The sequence below is a fragment of the Schistocerca serialis genome, chromosome 5 (assembly GCF_023864345.2).
Source record: "Schistocerca serialis cubense isolate TAMUIC-IGC-003099 chromosome 5, iqSchSeri2.2, whole genome shotgun sequence".
Taxonomy (NCBI): Eukaryota; Metazoa; Arthropoda; class Insecta; order Orthoptera; family Acrididae; genus Schistocerca; species Schistocerca serialis.
The window spans coordinates 702,170,939-702,190,217 of record NC_064642.1 but is presented as its reverse complement, the minus strand read 5'-3'; the positions used below and the strand labels follow the sequence as shown (position 1 = coordinate 702,190,217).

Genomic DNA, 19,279 nt, shown 5'->3' with positions numbered 1-19,279 from the left:
TGGCAAAACGTCATTATTTCGGATGAATCCAGCATCATGATGGTCGCATCCGTATCTGGCGACATCGAAGTGAACGCACGTTGGAAGCGTGTATTCGTAATCGCCATACTGTCTTCGATCGAGCACATATGGGACGTCATCGGATGACAACTCCAGCGTCATCCATAAGCGGTATCATCCGTCCCTGTATTGACCGGCCAAGTGCGACAGACATTTGAACCATTTTTTTCTACCCTTCATTCGATCCCAGCGAAACACTATATTTCAGTAGGATAATGCACAACCATATCTTCCAGGTCCTGTACGGGCCTTTCTGGATACAGAAAATGTTCGACTGCTGCCCTGGGCAGCACATTCTCCAGATCTCTCACAAATTGAAAACGTCTGGTCAATGGTGGCCGAGCAACTGGCTCGTCACAATACGCCAGTCACAACTGCTGATGAACTATGGTATCGTGTTGAAGCTGCATGGGCAGCTGTAACTGTACACGCCATCCAAGCTCTGTTTGACTCAATGCCCAGGCGTTTCAAGGCCGTTATTACGGCCAGAGGTGGTTGTTCTGGGTACTGATTTCTCAGGATCTATGGACCCAAATTGCGTGAAAATGTAATCACATGTCAGTGCTAGTATAATATATTTGTCCAATGAATACCCGTTTATCATCTGCATTTCTTCTTGGTTTAGCAGTTTTAATGCCCAGTAGTGTAACTGAGGATGTCGGATGCAAGTGCTAAGTGCTATCTTTGAAATGAAGAGATTGTCACAGGAAACAAAAAACGAACTCTATTTTGTCAGAGCGACGAATTGTCCCAATGAGAACCGTATTCGGCGTGCGAGTCGTGGAAAGATAACATGGGGACAAGATATTTCATTTTAATCGTTGTCGGAGAACATAGAAAATGCGATGATGACAAAGTGTTCCGGAAGCGTTTGTAGCAAAGTGGACACTCCGTCACGGTGTGTGGAGAAAATAAAGTTCCATTCAACAAATATCAAACAAGCGGCAGTATAGAGAGAGAGAGAGAGAGAAATAGAGACAGATGCCGGGAGCACAATTCAGCGCATTCCATTACAGCGGTCGCCGGTGCAGAACGCGGGACATCTGCATACATATAGTGGCGCGGCGTGGTGGAGTCTGCATCGCAGGCACGAGGACCGCCTGCGCGCTACGAGGGAGGCACCACATAAAGGAAACAGCGTCGTACAAGCGCTGAGACTCTCCTACAGGCAAACACAGTCTGCTCTCGTACATAAAGAGAACTGTTGTCGTCACGAGACTGCAAGGCCGCACACGGATTCTGTGCGGTGTTCTTCTAGCGAAGGCAGCGCTTACGGGGTCTCTGTACACGCTGAGTCAGCTGCCCCTACCGATGTCGTTTTATGTAACCCGCAATGTTGCACCTGGCGTTCAAAAACCGCTTTCGACATTTTCATATTCTTTCGTACGCTACGCACAAACTGGTAGTCCTACAAATAAATGGAAAGGACATTTTAGAAGAGAAACTGTTTTTGTTAAATCTTGTTAAATCATGTACTTGGATACGTTTTCGATAGAGGCCGCAGTTTTAGAGTTATTCAGGAAAAAAACCCTGCAAAAGTGACCTTAAAACACACTCCCACTTCCACACACAGTCCCACGGGTCACGGTTTCTGGTATGTTGTGCACAGCATCTATATCTACATCTACATTCATACTCCGAAAGCCGCCTGACGGTGTGTGGCGGAGGGTACCTTGAGTACCTCTATCGGTTCTCCCTTCTATTCCAGTCTCGTATTGTTCGTGGAAAGAAAGATTGTCGGTTTGCCTCAGTGTGGGATCTAATCTCTCTGATTTTATCTTCATGGTCTCTTCGCGAGATATACGTAGGAGGGAGTAATATACTGCTTGACTCTTCCGTGAAGGTATGTTCTCGAAACTTCAACAAAAGCTCGTACCGAGCTACTGAGCGTCTCTCCTGCATAGTCTTCCACTGGAGTTTATCTATCATCTCCGTAACGCTTTCGCGATTACTAAAAGATTCTGTAACGAAGCGCGCTGCTCTCCGTTGGATCTTCTCTATCTCTTCTGTCAACCCTATCTGGTACGGATCCCACACCGGTGAGCAATATTCAACAAGTGTACTGTAACCTGCTTCCTTTGTTTTCGGATTGAATTTTCTTAGGATTCTTCCAATAAATCTCAGTCTGGCATCTGCTTTACCGACGATTAATTTTATATGGTCATTCCATTTTAAATCACTCCTAATGCCCACTCCCAGATAATTTATGGAATTAACCGCTTCCAGTTGCTGACCTGCTATATTGTAGCTAAATGATAAAGAATCTTTATTTCTATGTATTCGCAGCACATTATACTTGTCTACATTGAGATTCAATTGCCATTCCCTACACCATGCGTCAGTTCGTTGCAGATCCTCCTGCATTTCAGTACAATTTTCTATTGTTACAACCTCTCGGTATACTACAGCATCATCCGCAAAAAGCCTCAGTGAACTTCCAATGCTATCCACAATGTCATTTATGTATATTGTGAATAGCAACGGTCCTACGACACTCCCCTGCGGCACACCTGAAATCACTCTTACTTCGGAAGACTTCTCTCCATTGAGAATGACATGCTGCGTTCTGTTATCTAGCAACTCTTCAATCCAATCACCCAATTGGTCTGATAGTCCATATGCTCTTACTTTGTTCATTAAACGACTGTAGGGAACCGTATCAAACGCCTTGCGGAAGTCAAGAAACACGGCATCTACCTGTGAACCCGTGTCTATGGACCTCTGAGTCGCGTGGACGAATAGGGCGAGCTGTGTTTCACACGATCGTCTTTTTTCGAAACCCATGCTGATTCCTACAGAACAGATTTCTAGTCTCCAGAAAAGTCATTATACTCGAACATAATACGTGTTCCAAAATTCTAAAACTGATGGACGTTAGGGATATAGGTCAATAGTTCTGCACATCTGTTCGACGTCCCTTCTTGAAAACGGGGATGACCTGTGCCCTTTTCCAATCTTTTGGAACGCTACGCTCTTCTAGAGACCTACGGTAAACCGCTGCCAGAAGGGGGGCAAGTTCGTCTACTCTGTGTAAAACTCAACCCTACCATTGAAAAAAAAAAAGAAAAAATAATCTGCGACGTTTAAGTTTACCACATTTGACCTGTTATGGTCATTGTGACTTTTAACAGTATAAAATACACAATTCCGTCGTTGTATTCGAAGGGCCTTCTGACTACGAACCTACCATACTTGTAAGGGTTAAGTTTGGGTCGAATTATCCACGTAATTAGTTTTAGTGTAAGCTTTACAAAACTCGCTTTTTTCCATTACCCTCTTGGGTACCGTTAAGTTAATAATGCTATCGAAATAACCCACTAAGCTGGTCGCGTAACAGTCGAATCAACAGAGATTAAGAAATGTCGAATAGCGGAAGTAGTTCGTATAGTTGGAAATATTTGTGCACTGTTAAGGAGGAGAAATTTCTGAGAATGTACGTTGGAGCACAGCATTCTGTCGTACTGCGTGGACTATGACAAAACCGGAAAAGAAGTGACTAGAAGTTTTTGATATGCGGTAAAATGAAAATGCCTTGTGATTAGGGCCTCCCGTCGGGTAGACCGTCCGCCTGGTGCAAGTCTTTCGAGTTGACGCTACTTCGGCGACTTGCCTGTCGATGGGGACGAAATGATGAGGATAAGGACAACACAACACCTAGTCCCTGAGCGGAGAAAATCTCGAACCCAGCCGGCAATCGAACCTGGGCCGTTAGGTATGACATTCCGTCGCGTTGACCACTCAGCTACCAGGGGCGAACTTATATGCGGTGCTACAGAAGAATATTGAATATTAGGTGGGCCGATAAGGTAAGGAATGACAAGGTTCTCCGGAGAATCGGCGAAGAAAGGAATTTACGGAAAACACTGACAAGATGAAGGAACAGGATGGCAGAACATCTGTTAAGACATCACAGAATAACATTTTGCGCCTTTTTTTAATAACTCAAATACCATTGCCTCCAGCGTAAACGTATCCCAGTACAAAGAGTAACTACGTCAAATTTCATACAGGAAGTTCCTGTTCAGGTTTTTTCTATAGGACTAATAGTTTGCGTGTAGCGAGCGAGAGTATAGGAATATCTTGTTCGTGGTTTTTGAAGGCCAGTTCTAACGTTCCGTGATGCCTAAAACGACATCGGTAACGACAAGTGAAACGCTTTGTAAGAGCGACCAGATCAGGACCATGACACATTACGCCTTTTATGAAACAGCGTCAGAGTTTCATTAACCTAAAAATGGTTTGATGTGTTACACGATTTGTGATCAAAAAGCAATGGGAACTTTTTAGAATTTTCCGGGATTTCCACCCCATTTTCAAATTTTTTTTACCTTTCTGGTACAGATGTTCCTGATGTGTATATGTTTGCATTATCAGCTATTTCGATTATTTAGTTTATTGTTGACAGTCGACAACGTTATTCGCGTTTTCCAGTGCTCGGCGAATTTTTACTTTCGAGAAATATGAATCAAAGAATATTCATAAAATTTTGCTTGGAAAGTGGAATAAAGTACAGCACTGCATCCGAAACAAATGGTTCAAATGGCTCTGAGCACTATGGGACTCAACTGCTGTGGTCATAAGTCCCCTAGAACTTAGAACTACTTAAACCCAACTAACCAAAGGACATCACACACACCCATGCCCGCGGCAGGATTCGAACCTGCGGCCGTAGCGGTCGTGCGGATCCAGACTGCAGCGCCTTTAACCTCTCGGCCACTCCGGCCGGCCATCCGAAACACTGACAGTGGCTTTTGGCGAATCTGCTATGAATAAGACAAGAGTGGTATAACGTTACAAAGAGGGTCGAGAAGACGAAGATGACGACCGCCCTGGATGACCGAATAGATCAATTACAGACGGCATTGTAGAAGAAGTAAAGAAGATGGTGCTGGGAAATCGTCGAATCACCATCAGAGGGGTTGCTGACGACGTCGGCGTACCCTTTGGCTCATGCCGAACAATTTTTCCGGATGTTTTGGGCATGAAACGTGCATAAGCAAAGTTTCTTCCGAAATTGTTGAATTTCTACCAAAAACGACGTCGCGCAGACAGCTCTCAGGAATTGCTGAATGAAGTCGACAACGATTCAGGATTTTTAAAGAAGGTTCTAACAGGTGACGAAACATGTATATCGGGGTAAGACGTCGAAACCAAGGGCCAGTAGTCCCAGTGGAAAAAAATTCCACAAGTTCGATCACATGTGAAGTTTCTTTTCACTGTTTTCTTCGATTACTGGTTCCTACCTTATGGTCATACGCACAATAAGGAATACTACCTAGAAGTTATACGCCATTTGCGTGAAGGTATCCTAAGAAAACGGCCAGAATTGTTGCAAAATCACTCTGGAAACTACATCTCGATCATACCCTCTCTCACACCTTAATGTTTGTTTACGATTTTTTGGCGAAAGACATAACCATTATGTTGCCTCAGCCATCGTATACACCGGACATAGCCCCCTGTGACTTCTTTCTGCTCCCGAGAAAGGACGGTCGTTTTACCACCAATGATGAGATTAAAACAGAATCTCTGAAGGAGCTGAACATCATAACGAAAAATGCTTCCAAGGTTGGAAAAACTCTGGCACGAGTGCATCATATCTGAGGGGAAATGTTTTGAGGGGAGCAAAGTTGATGTTGATGAATAAATATCGATTCTTTAAGAAAAACTCAGTTACATTTTGATCACACTTTGTATATATGACGTTAAGTATCTAAAACCTTCATGAGCAACGACAAAAAAACCCTAATTATTTTACAGAAAACTGGCTTTTCAAGCATCTCATTCTTTATGACATTATATTTCCTAAACTATATGTTGTATAATGATTTAGTAATTCACGTTCACCCAATGGAAGATAGGGATAATGTCGGTAAAATGTTTATCGAATAGAGGTAAGGGAGCAACACATTAAAACGTCATGCCTGGTGCAAAACTTATACTGAATGGATAGCTAAAATGTAGTAATCGATAAACTTTTTTTCATTTTTGTTATGTTGTGGGCGGCGGGTGTGTCAACGAGAAAATCTTCCGAAAAGATTTAAAATTTTGTGTAAAGATTGTTGCAAATCGCAAAGTGCTCTCATTTTCAAGTAGTGGATGAGTGTAGACTGAGTAAGTTAACCGTCGTTAGCTATGCTGCCGCAAAACTTACACACAGTTTCCAGCTTTAATAGTTCACTTATTGTGTTGAACTTTTAACGTAACATTATGTTTTTAATAGGCAACGGCCTTGCCGCAGTTCCCGTGAAATCACCGAAGTTAAGCACTGTCGGGCGTGGCCGGCACTTGGATGGGTGACCATCAAGCTGCCATGTGCTGTTGCCATTTTTTGGGGTGCACTCAGCCTCGTGATGCCAATTGAGGAGCTACTCGTCCGAATAGTAGCGGCTCCGGTCAAAGAAAACCATCATAACGACCGGGAAAGCGGTGTGCTGACCACACGCCCCTCCTATCCGCATCCTCAACTGAGGATGACACGGCGGTCGGATGGTCCCGATGGGACACTTGTGGCCTGAAGACGGAGTGAGTGATGTTTTTAATGAGTACATTATGATAATTAACGATTTCTTGTCCTTGGAAGTCATTATGTAGACATCCTGCAAGTGGGATTTGCTGACCATTTTCGCCTTTTACTAATACAGATGTGGACTGAGAATAAATTCTAAAACGACGACAGTAATAAAAAGCAGCAGAAATGGGAATAGCGAGAAGCTTAACGTCAAAATTTGCGATCAAGAAGTAGACGAAGGTAAAGGATTCTGCTACCTTGGAAGCAAAGCAACCCATGACGAACAAAGCGAGAAGGATATAAAAAGCAGACCATCACAGGCAAAATAGGGATTCTTGGTCAAGAGAAGTGTGAAACTACTACTCGGAGACGAAGTTTCGCGCAGGTGAGGAATTCGTGGCGGCCCGCGTCATGCCTATCAGAAGACTGCTGATTCTAAAAATATAAATTTTGTATATATATGGTTCCTAATGTAACAAATTTTACCTTGCCACCGTTTGGAAAAGTTGCCTGTCATGCATGGAATATAACTTGCTGTGATGTACCTCAACAACTGGTTCAAATGGCTCTGAGCACTATGGGACTTAACATCTATGGTCATCAGTCCCCTAGATCTTAGAACTACTTAAATCTAACTAACCTTAGGACATCACACAACACCCAGTCATCACGAGGCAGAGAAAATCCCTGACTCCGCCGGGAATCGAACCCGGGAACCCGGGCGTGGGAAGCGAGAACGCTACCGCACGACCACGAGCTACGGACTGATGTACCTCACGAATCCTGAACTAAAAATACTGATAGTTCTTCTGTTTTCTTGTTCCTTGCCTTAACCCGCTAGCTGCGTGGTCAGCATTTTGATGCTGCCGTTGGGGTGGATCTAGTGGTTGTTATTGCTTAGATAGCTATGGGATTAAAAGGGCTCCAGAAACCCACTATCCGCGCATATGTAAGTAGTAGGGTGTTTGATGCACTTTAGATATTCTTACGCCGTTTCGAATATTTTCTTGTGGAGTGAAGACCATTTTTAGCTTCCATTTAGCTGTTTATGAGTTTGTGGAATAACAGGTTATAATATACAAGTAAGCAAAAGATTCATAACATTGGGGCAGGGGCGTCACAAGACGGCCAGTGCAAATCACTAGTCCCTGTGAGCTGCAGGCAGCAAAGATTAGTGCTGTTTTCCCGCTACCGCCTCAAACTTTGCAATCTCACGCCTTACAGCCAATTTTGGTTGGAAAACGATTTTTCTGCGAACGCAGTATAGTTATAGACTGTGGACGCCTAATAGAGAGGTTTTTGAAACAAATAATTCGATTGGTTGAACTGAAAATGTGTGTTGTGTGCTTCATAAAGCTATTGAAGCAAGACGTGTGTATGAATCTTTTAGATTGGCGTTTGTGTTGAAAACTGCTGCATTAGACTACATATGACTAAGCAGTTTAATTTTAGGCGAGCTGAAGACTTTGGCCAAGAGTGCTGATGAAGTTCACAGTGCTCGGCGAATTTTTACTTTCGAGAAATATTCATAAAATTTTGCTTGGAAAGTGGAATAAAGTACAGCACTGCATCCGAAACAAATGTTTCAAATGGCTCTGAGCACTATGTGACTCAACTGCTGTGGTCATAAGTCCCCTAGAACTTAGAACTACTTAAACCTAACTAACCTAAGGACATCACACACATCCATGCCCGCGGCAGGATTCGAACCTGCGGCCGTAGCGGTCGTGCAGAGCCAGACTGCAGCGCCTTTAACCTCTCGGCCACTCCGGCCGGCCATCCGAAACACTGACAGTGGCTTTTGGCGAATCTGCTATGAATAAGACAAGAGTGGTATAACGTTACAAAGAGGGTCGAGAAGACGAAGATGACGACCGCCCTGGATGACCGAGTAGATCAATTACAGACGGCATTGTAGAAGAAGTAAAGAAGATGGTGCTGGGAAATCGTCGAATCACCATCAGAGGGGTTGCTGACGACGTCGGCGTACCCTTTGGCTCATGCCGAACAATTTTTCCGGATGTTTTGGGCATGAAACGTGCATAAGCTAAGTTTCTTCCGAAATTGTTGAATTTCTACCAAAAACGACGTCGCGCAAGACAGCTCTCAGGAATTTCTGAATGAAGTCGACAACGATTCAGAATTTTTAAAGAAGGTTCTAACAGGTGACGAAACATGTATATCAGGGTAAGACGTCGAAACCAAGGGCCAGTAGTCCCAGTGGAAAAAAATTCCACAAGTTCGATCACATGTGAAGGTTCTTTTCACTGTTTTCTTCGATTACTGGTTCCTACCTTATGGTCATACGCACAATAAGGAATACTACCTAGAAGTTATACGCCATTTGCGTGAAGGTATCCTAAGAAAACGGCCAGAATTGTTGCAAAATCACTCTAGAAACTACATCTCGATCATACCCTCTCTCACACCTTAATGTTTGTTTACGATTTTTTGGCGAAAGACATAAGCATTATGTTGCCTCAGCCATCGTATACACCGTCCAGCAAGATGCAGCCGATAGGAGTTGTGTGGAATGCCGCCGGTTCTAGTCCGAAAGTGAACGGCAGACGACTCCAGTGGTTGGTCGATATCTATGGCAGACGCCTGTTAGGCGAAAACTGGTTGTCTACCGCGAAGATATAACCGACGCCCACTTCGCCGCGCTAAAATATGCTGCACACGCGAGTAAAGGTCCGTCCGCCACCGATCCGAGTTTGTCCGCGAGACGGGAAGGACAGGAAGGTAGTCGTACATTTGTGAGCCCCACGTATCATAGCTCCATACTTTATGTAGTTATCTCACGAACCGCAGCTACACTCTCTGATCAAGAGCTTTCGGATACTCCCGTGCAATGCGAAACGGGCCACTAAATGTCACGAGAGGTGAATCTGCCACTCAAGGAGTATTGCGTTACCGGTGGAGAAGCAGTAACAGCAGAATCGATAGGTCACAAGAGCTCCGTGTTAGCGTACGTGGACTAGTCACTGGTTGACACGTGAGTAACGAATCTATCAGGGGCATTTCAGCCCTGTTAAAGCTGTCCAGGTCGACTGATGGTGATGTGATTGTGAAATGGAAAAGCGAAGGAACAACGACAGATGAACCAACAGGAGGCAGATCTCATGGACTCACTGACCCACAGCATCGCCGCCCATCACGGATAACGATTATAAACAGTTGCATGAAATCAGTGGAAAACACCACTAGTGAATTCCAAAGTGCTAGCAGTAGTCCAGCCAGCACAATGACAGTTCGTAGATAGTGAAGATGCACAGGCTACAATGGTCGAGCTGCTTGTAAGACACACAATTCTGTAGCTAATACTAAACGACGCTCTAGGTGCTGTGAAGAGGTCGCCAGAGGGCACTGGATGACTGGAAACGAGTGATTTGGAGTGATGATTTAAGCTACTGGGTTTGCATTTGGATATTGACTGGAGAATGTGAACTGCTATCATGTGTAGTGCCAACAGTGAAGCACGGAGGCGTTGGTGTTACAGGATGGCGATCTTTTTGTGGCTATCGTGTGACACCCTCATGACGCGTAATAATGCGAACACATTTTAAGGTATTGTATACTGCATAGAGGAGAGGAACAATCTGCAGACGACGACTGTATCAGTATGACAATGCACCGTGTTATAATTCAGCATCTGCGAACAATGGTCTATGGAGAATAATATTCCTGAAATGAAGTGAGCCCAACGTTAATAACACCTTTCGGCTCTATTAGGTCGTTGACAGTGCTCCAGACCGCACCCCCAACATCACTACCTTCTCTGATTTCGGCTCTTGAGGAAGAATCGGCCGCCCTTCCTACATAAAGTTTCAGACACGCCACTGAAAGTGTCCTGAGCAGATTTCGTCGTAAAAACGAAGGATGCAACACCCCTTATAAATTTCCACTAATACGTTTGATCAAAGGTGATGCATGTGTTACATATAGCTAATTTACGATTTTTCCTCTTTCTTTCTGCTTAGGAGCCTTCTAGGGAGCACATTCTAAAAATGGCTCTAAGCACTATGAGACTTAACATCTGAGGTCATCAGTCCCCTAGACTTAGAACTACTTAAACCTAACTAACCTAAGGACATCACACACATCCATGCCCGAGGCAGGATTCGAACCTGCGACCGTAGCAGCAGTGCGGTTCCGGACTCAAGCGCCTAGAACCGCTCGGCCACAGCAGCAGGCGGAGTACATTCGAAATCAGTTCACCACCAGTCATGTTCCTTCCTTCACTTCGGTATTCTTTCATTGTTTCACTATGTTTCTTTTTAAGTTCTCCAGACTAATTGAGGCTGTTATCTTTTTCTTCCTTCCCTCGAAGAATTCCATTTTTTAATACATCCCCCTGCCGTCTTCTCATTTTTCTGCTTCTTTTCTGGACTTGTATCTTTCCTCATTTTTAATGATCTCTTTCTAATTTACATAGTCTCATTTATCAGTTACAAAAATATTACCATCTGCAAAATCTTTAATCATTAGAATAAATGATTAGGGTGTCCATACAACAGAATTGTAACTAAACCTCACCGTAGCTCTAATTTATACCCACAAATTTGGTTTCTTTAATACAGCCCAATTTATTGTAGCTAGCTTTATTTTATAACTAGTTCTAAATCATTTAACGCAAATTAATTAACATATTTCCATAGCACACTGAGATTAAATCAAATCAGTAATAAACTCACTCTTAACGAGAATATCATGGTTACCGATCTCTGTGTTTCTTATTAGTCTGAGACGAACAGAGTATTGATAGGTGGACATTTACTCAAATACGTTAATACATTCCATTGCTAGAAGACGTATAGGTGTTGTACTATTGTTGAGAGAGTAATGCTGTATGTGCGGTATGCATGTGCTTATGCGACTCACGAGGTCTGGAGCATCTGTTTTTTCAGCAATGACTATAGCTGGTCATTAGCAACTTAAATCACAACCAAAGTCTTCAGGGACCTCCCAGCAAAGGATTCATTTTACCACCAATCGAATTATTTGCTCAGAACTTTCGTAGTTTTCAACCAAACTCATGCCATGATATGTATTGTATTGTTTCGGGATAGTTAGATGGCCAATAGCCATAGCAAAATTTGCAGACTCCATGTTCTTATATAAATATACAGCGCCTTGCAGCTCGCACCAATCTCAGGAACTTGAAGTTGACTACAAGTTGTCTTTCGCTGCATAGGACTTACCGTAACGACCAGTATGGTTCCTCACGCCTGTCTTCAGCAACACACTGTAAATATAGTGACAGGAGGGATGCTGGCTACAATTGTAATGGTTTAGCCCTCCTGTTATTTGTGCTTAATGTTACGTGCACCTCTGTCTTTGGATTATCTGGAGCCGCAGTGTAAGGTGTAGTACATGCTAGGAGTACGTACTTTCTTTATCGTTTTGCACAAAAAGAAGAAGAAGAAGAAGAAGAGAGAGAAGAGGGAGGTTGAAGGCTAGAGAAACACTATAGAACACTTGTTTCGTTATATACCAAGGACAGAATTGACGTTAATGGCCACCTACGATGAACCAGTCACCATATGCGGTATGATACAAGATCACGTCTTGAGACATTGCGGAGAAGTGAGAAATTTAAGCGAGGTCACGACCACTCCGTTCATTGATAAGAAACTATACGCTGTCACGCCTCCTTACCATCCTGGGCATAACCAATTGATGAATAGTTATCTACCACCGTACTACCGGGATTCGATCCATCTAGCCCCGGATCGGACGTCACCCCCCCCCCTCCCGCCCCCCCTCCCCTTCACTTGCTCCATGCACTAGCGAAATCGGTTACTAAAGTAGGTCCTCCTTTTTGGTAATAAATTCATATAATCAAGTAGTCATTTAATTGTACACATTATCGGTAAGTGCCACATCTGCAAAGAAAGCAGTGAGAACAAAGACATCTTATTCTCTCCTGTAATTATAATGCACTTTTTGCAGCTTATAGTACTATAGGAATAGCTCGGTAAACTCTAGCCACAGGCTTCTTGCTAATTGTTGCCAGATTATGGTATAATCATCAACTGTTTATACTACCAAATATGAAAGGAATTTACAGTGCCCGAAGTGGAACACATGTAAATTGTATGAGTCGAAAGTGAGTAAGAACTAAAGAAAGGCAATATTGACGCAGAACATACAACAGCTGTGTAAGAGAGTACACATTTGACTGAGAGCTTTTAAATTAGTCTCTTCAATAAAACAAAAAAAAATCGTCATGAAGAAGATGCTGAGTGTTACTTCCTGAACCATAAATCGACGTAAGTCTTTATTTATATATATCTACTTACCAGTTTAGATCCCTTGCCTCTAAATTTAGCCCACAATACTCGTGAGCTCTACTTGTTAGAACTTACTCTCGCATTAGTGTACAGTATGTATTAGAAACACACTATTAAACGAAATTCACTGAGTTAAAATGATATATTTATCATCAGTACTTGAAATACAGACAATGAGGTTTAGTGGAGGTATTTAAAATAGCGATATCTTTGGCAGCAGTGTTCAGTCTTTATTTTAACAACTAGCTTTACCTCGAATCTTCCTAACGTACCAATATAACATACTTAATAGGTTATCTAATACACAGTATTTATTTGCCTTTATCACTTTAATCAGCGTGCATTGTGACTCTCTGCTGCGAAGTTAGGCTTTGAGTCTTTGAGTGGTGCAATGAGGGCATACAACGTGGCACGTTGCGTGCCAAGTTCAGATACTGAGGTCCGATTCCTGTTGCACAGAAGTTGGAAGATACAGCACAAAAATCTTAACAGGAAGTTACAACCTCATATTTGTTAATGTGGATTTGCCGATCTTTCGTACCTCACGCTAAACATAAAGATAAACGTGTGTGTTTCATTTTTCTTCTAGTTACATCTCATTACTCAGAGCCCATCTGAATGCAACACCTGGAATGCATTTGTCACCGTAACAAATGTCATGTTTCCGTGGTCTCTTCATTTCCCACCTGTTAGAGCCGATAATACCGGCGAGAGAAATTCGATCGGAAAGGCGCTCTGAGCGAACATTATTTATATTCCGAATTTTTTCTTTCTTCAGTTCTTGTGAGAATCGAAGATGACTACACTTTCTTTCAATAATTACTGGTTGCACTAACGGATTTACTCGGAAAACCAGGTGGGGCAAGTGTCACTGTTAATGAACTCATTTTGTTGAGGAAAGTGTAAGGAATAAGCAGAGCATTACTTCTCCTACGATCTAAAACCACAGTTTCAAATCATGAAGAGTGTGTAATTAGATAAATGGGAATCGTATCCTTGTCATTTGTTATAAAAACCGTCGTAGTCAATGTATGATGCTAATTGCAAGGCTAAGTCACAGAAATCGTATAAGTAAACAGACAGAATGTTTCACACCAGCACGAGTATCGATGATGTTTTTGAAATAGCTAAGGTGCATTATAAAAAATTGGAAAGATACAAATGTCCAGTGTGACTGACGCAAGAACGTGATATCAGAATTACTATTATCATCACTCAGAGTATTAAAGTAAATGTATGAGACAAGAAATTCTAAATATGATCTTCTCTGCCGACAAGAATTGTCGTCAGTAGACGAAAAACTAGCTACTGAGACAGATTATGAAGTTTGTTTATTCTCTGCCGTTGTTGAAAGCAACAGCTCAGTTGAATAAGAGAGACTTTCACGTAGCGTTTCCTTAATGTTCAAATACGATGTAAACAGAAAATACGGTGTTACATTTGTCAGTGTGTATTACTTTATGCTCTGAACCGACTAAATAATGCAAGGTAAATAATGCCGCGTGGAGTACACTCGTGAACTTATACAGTCCCGCGCTACTGTTGTATTTATTGTCTGGCTCTGCAGTTTGTCATCACTGCATCTCGAACGGTTCGTTCGCTGCCTGAAAATGTAAAAAAAAATGTGTTCCGCTGCAAGTGTTCTCGTTTCGGCAGTCCATCTCTGAACTCCACACAACTCCACTATGATGTACAGCGTTCGGCTGAAAAGTGAGTGGAAAGAAAATGATACTTAACAATAACGATGTATCCATGCTAATGAAAGGTTATTGCAGAAACGTTTGAAGTTTATCGTCATGATGAAAGGAAGCATTTAGGCCTACGCGCTTTGAAAATGGGTAGTATGGGAAGGCACGAAAACGAACACATCACGTCTCCCAGATTAAAATACCTCTAAATCAATTAGAAGAATATTCTAGTCGCTCACTGAATCGAGTCAATCAAAAGAATAAATGGACATTATGAGGGAATCGGTGTACTCAAAGGGTAACAACATTCAAACAAATGTACAAGTCGTGAAGTAGTCTACCTAGCGTAGAGATCTGAGAGGAAAGATTCGTAACACGTCAGTTTCCTAAGCAATTATAATGAACGCTGGGATTTATATGTATGAGCAAACCACACAACAGTTATTTGGCACCAGGTCAGGGCACGCAGCAACAAGTACTGTTAGATGCAGTCATAAGTAACACGGAGCCGGAATTTTAAGGGAACAGTGACAAGCGATTCTGCAAGTTTTTAATGCTTTCCGTATCGATTAGCAATAGTACAAAGATAAGGCGGAGGTGAAATTTCAACTTTTCGATTCTATGTGTTACCTCAGAAACAAAAAAGCCACATCCACGTTGGAGGAAACATAAAGGTTATTTGAAACGTGCTCACATAAAAACGAACGTATTGTGATGCAGTAGGTGATCTCAGCCGGTGTAGTAAAGAAGTACGTGTTATTTGTAAAGGAGAACGTCTTTCATGTGTCAGAAACGATTATTATCACAGCATTAATAGCGTTAGGTGTTTACTTGTCTTGAAAATGACAGCTTAAAACTGTGGTCCAGCACACTGATTCGAACCTGGATTTCTCTTTATAAGGGCTATAATCTTTTACTACCCAAGGTCTCCACACACACGTCATTTTCCAACACCAATTTGCAACCTTCCAGTACCTTGTTAATACTTTACCCACTGAAATTGTTTAAAGAGGCAAGTGTCCAGGTGTGAGTCGCACTCTGGTAAACAATTGTAAGCTACGAGGAACTTTGTACAAATTATTTTCTCCGCTCGAGTGTTAAAGATCCCACCTGAAATTTACTAGTATCTTATTTTCGCATGGCACTGATAACATGCATTACTTAACTTACAAAGGCAGACGAAGCAAAGAGAACATTAGCGGTAATTTAGTATACACCAAATACGACGGAAACCTGGTTAAAAAATACAGATTTCTTTTATTGAAACATTAGACCTTAAAAATGACTAAAACTGTAAAATAATAAGTCTTTGAAGAGAAGGAAAGGCAAAGAGTGTAGAGAACTGAACCATTTTCGTGTACAATAACGAAATGGTAAACAGACAAGGTATGGAAAGGTGTCTGTGTCGAACTTCCCCAAAAGGAAAGGAGGTGGTTTGATGACATACGCAGAAGCATCAATAACAGCTACTGTAGATGTAGAAAATGAACTCTGAAAATTGTTCTCAGGAGCAAGTACTCAAATACAGGTTATCTGTTATTTGGGAAGATGTGAGGGGAATAAAAAATTACCATGAGGAAATGAAAGAAGTGGAAGATAGTGTCAGATAGGTGTGGAGGATATTGAATAAAAAGTGTGAAATGCGAGATAGAAGTTCATGTTATCTTTTGTCACTCTTCTAAATAAACCAGTTTAAGAGAGTAAGGCGCGTGAGGCCTGAGCATAGCAGTGCAGAACATAGAGAGAGCAAAACACTTTGCGGGCGCTAGCCCCTACCTGCGACTGCGAGAGCGGCGGACAACGCGAGCTGTAGCAGCAGCAGCGGCAGCAACGCCGGACGGCAGAGACTCGCCGCGTGCGGCATGGCTTCGCGCCGACGACTGGCGGTGCCGCCGTCCCGACGCCACGCCGGGCGACGCCGCCGCCGACGCCGGCACGCATGCTCCCTCCCCCTCCACCGGCACCGGCACCGGCACGAGCGTCCGCTCGCCACGCGCCACTCCCCATCGGCTGCACGGAGCACCCTGCCCAACAACCCCTTCAAACAACACAGGCGCCTACTCTTCAATAAATACGTGAGCGACGATTCTACAATTTTTCAGTATTGTACGTACACTGGGGTAACAAAAGTCACGGTATAGCGATATGCACTTACGTAGATGCCGATAGTATCGCGTACACAATGCAGAAAAGAGCGCAGCTGCCATTTGCACTCAGGTGATTCATGGGAAAAGGTTTCCGACGTGATTTATGGCCGCACGATGGGAATTAACATATCTCGAACGCAGAGTGGTAGTTTGTGCTAGAACCATGTGAGTCGTGGTAAAAATTGCTGTTTTGAAGAGCACGCCGCTGCGCGTAGTGTGAAGCAATCGCCCTCCGTTTCTGGCGGTGGCGCCGTTGTGGCAATCGCAGCTTTGGTGTCTCCTCTGGTGGGAAAGGGGAAAGGTTGCTGTTCACGTGCATTTAAGAGGCACTATGAGCTCGCCAGTCGGTCAGTCTGGGTCAGTCTCTCGTCCGCAGCTTGCTAGTCTGTCTCTCGTCCGCATTTGTTAGGCAGTTTGTGTCTGTCTGTCGTTCGGAGTGCTAGTGTGTTTGTCGTTCGGGTCAACCTGTCAACCTTTAAAGCCGGCAAAATGAGAGTCTTTCCGCTAGTAAGAGAACTCAGCGAGTGGTCGCCCGATCGGGGATTAGTTCCTGCATCTGAGTCTGCGCGTTAGGCCGCCAGTCTGCTCGAGTTTGCTAAGGCAACGGTCGTTGGCGGTTGGATCGATCGATTGGTCGGTCGCGTACTGAGACACAAGATGACTTGTCCGTCTTGAGCGTCGGCGCATGTGAGGTCGCCACGTCAGTCCAGTGGGTCGCGGCGTATAGCGTGGGGTAGTGGCTTCGCGGTCGACACGAGAGCAACAGGAGCTGCGAGCTGCGACGCCGTGAGACGGGAGATCAGCGCGTCTTCCTGCGTCCGTTGAAGCGGCTGGCAGCGGACGGTTCGGGAGAGCGATTTGGGGGTGCTGCGCCAGGCCTTCTCGAGAAATCGCAGTTTATTAGAAGTTAGGTGATTGGTGATATGTTGTCTGATTTACTCTTGTTAAATTCTAGTTGATTTCTTGGTGAGGTCACTAGCCGTTTTGCTTTGGGGTCGTCCCACCATTCTTCTCCGTTTGGCCACCCGCAGGAAGGTGGTTGTTTATAAATTGGGTGTCCGTTTTTCCCTTGTGGAGTAGGGGCGGGTTAGATCAACCTGCGGTTCAGGTTGTTCGGTAATCTCCCTATCAATCTACCGTACGTTAGTAGCTGCCTCTATCATGTTTGTCGGATTTGGTGTGTTAACGAATTTATTGCTTGGAGTGTACTTGAAATATGTTCTGATCTTTGGAAACTTTGATATTATTCCCTATGATCTTGAGAGGCGGTATCTGTGTACTGTAGGGCATCTTAACTATTGTTTCGCCAAGCCTGTAGGATTTTACGTAAGATTGCATTTCATGGGCTGTTATTTAATTATCATTTTAGCATATACAGTTGCCACCCTTTCACTGTAAGACTCTTTTTAGAAGTTAAAATCAAGTTGCACCTTCGGTGGCAGGGTTAATGTTTTAATTATTAGTGTTTTGTACCATTTCCACCCATCCTACGGGAGGTGCATAGTTTGTGTGCGTGTGTAAACTGTTAAAATTCTTAGTTTAAAGTAATCTGGTGTGTTGCAGATTTCCACCAGTGTAGTCTTTCAGAGGCTGTTGTGAGCGGTCGTAACTACGGCCGTGTCAAAAGGGAGCGGCAAGGTTCTCTGTCCGCAAGCTCATACAGTCAAAACTTGTTTCTTTCTGCCTCTGAATAAATCGTAACTTAGATATTTAGAGGGTGCTTTCTGATTATAATTTTAAATCTGTTTCTTTTTAAAAATGCTTTTAGGCACTATGAAAGTGTATACGATTCCCATTTCTTAAAAGGAATTTGGTTATGATTTCATCAGTTACTCCCTGGCAACTACTTCCATGCTTACATAGCGTGATGAAATGTGTTAATGTTCTTGATGAATCGCTAGTAAATAAAATAACTTCTTAACAATAGTCTTCGAAAATAAATCACGCTTCACCATGGAGAATTTCACTTCAAAAATCGTTAGGGACCTCATATTGCGACGTTCATGGTGTACAGAGTGTGCCGAGAATATCAACTTTTCAGGCGTTACCTCTCACCGCGGATAACGTAGCAGGCGACGACTAAGAGCAGCAGCGTTTGCGAAGAGTTGTTAGTGCTAACAGACAAGCAACGCTGCGTGAAATAACAGCAGAAACCAATGAGATATGTACGACGAACGTATACGAAACGACAGTGTGGCAAAATTTGGCGTCAAAGGGCTGTCGCAGCAGACGACCGACGTGAGTAGCTTAACTAACAGTTCGATATCGTCTACGGCGCTTCTCCTGGGCTCATGACAATATCGGTTGGACCCCTAGAAGACTGGTAAACCGTGGCCTGGTCGGATGAGTTGCGTTTTCAGTTGGTAAGAGGTTCAAATAGCTCTGTGGGACTTAATATCTGATGTCATCAGTCCCCTAGAACGTTGAACTATTTAAACCTAACTAACCTAAGGACATGAAACACATCCATGCCCGAAGCAGGATTCGAACCTGCGACCGTAGCGGTCGCGCGGGTCCAGACTGAAGCGCCTAGAACCACTCGGCCACACCGGCCGGCCTGGTAAGAGGTGTTGGTAGGGT

At 43.4% G+C, this 19,279-nt stretch overlaps 1 protein-coding gene across 1 annotated transcript in view; it reads right to left on the bottom strand.

Annotated features, from left to right (window-relative positions):
• The window catches only part of LOC126481555 (uncharacterized), a 391,928-nt gene extending 375,500 nt beyond the window's left edge, over positions 1 to 16,428 (bottom strand). Inside the window, exon 1 of the mRNA XM_050105397.1 lies at positions 16,329 to 16,428. Within this exon, the coding sequence (XP_049961354.1) occupies positions 16,329 to 16,416 (88 nt within the window). The 5' untranslated portion in view covers positions 16,417 to 16,428. The remainder of the gene's footprint in view (positions 1 to 16,328) is intronic.
• Between the last annotated feature and the right edge of the window lie 2,851 nt (positions 16,429 to 19,279).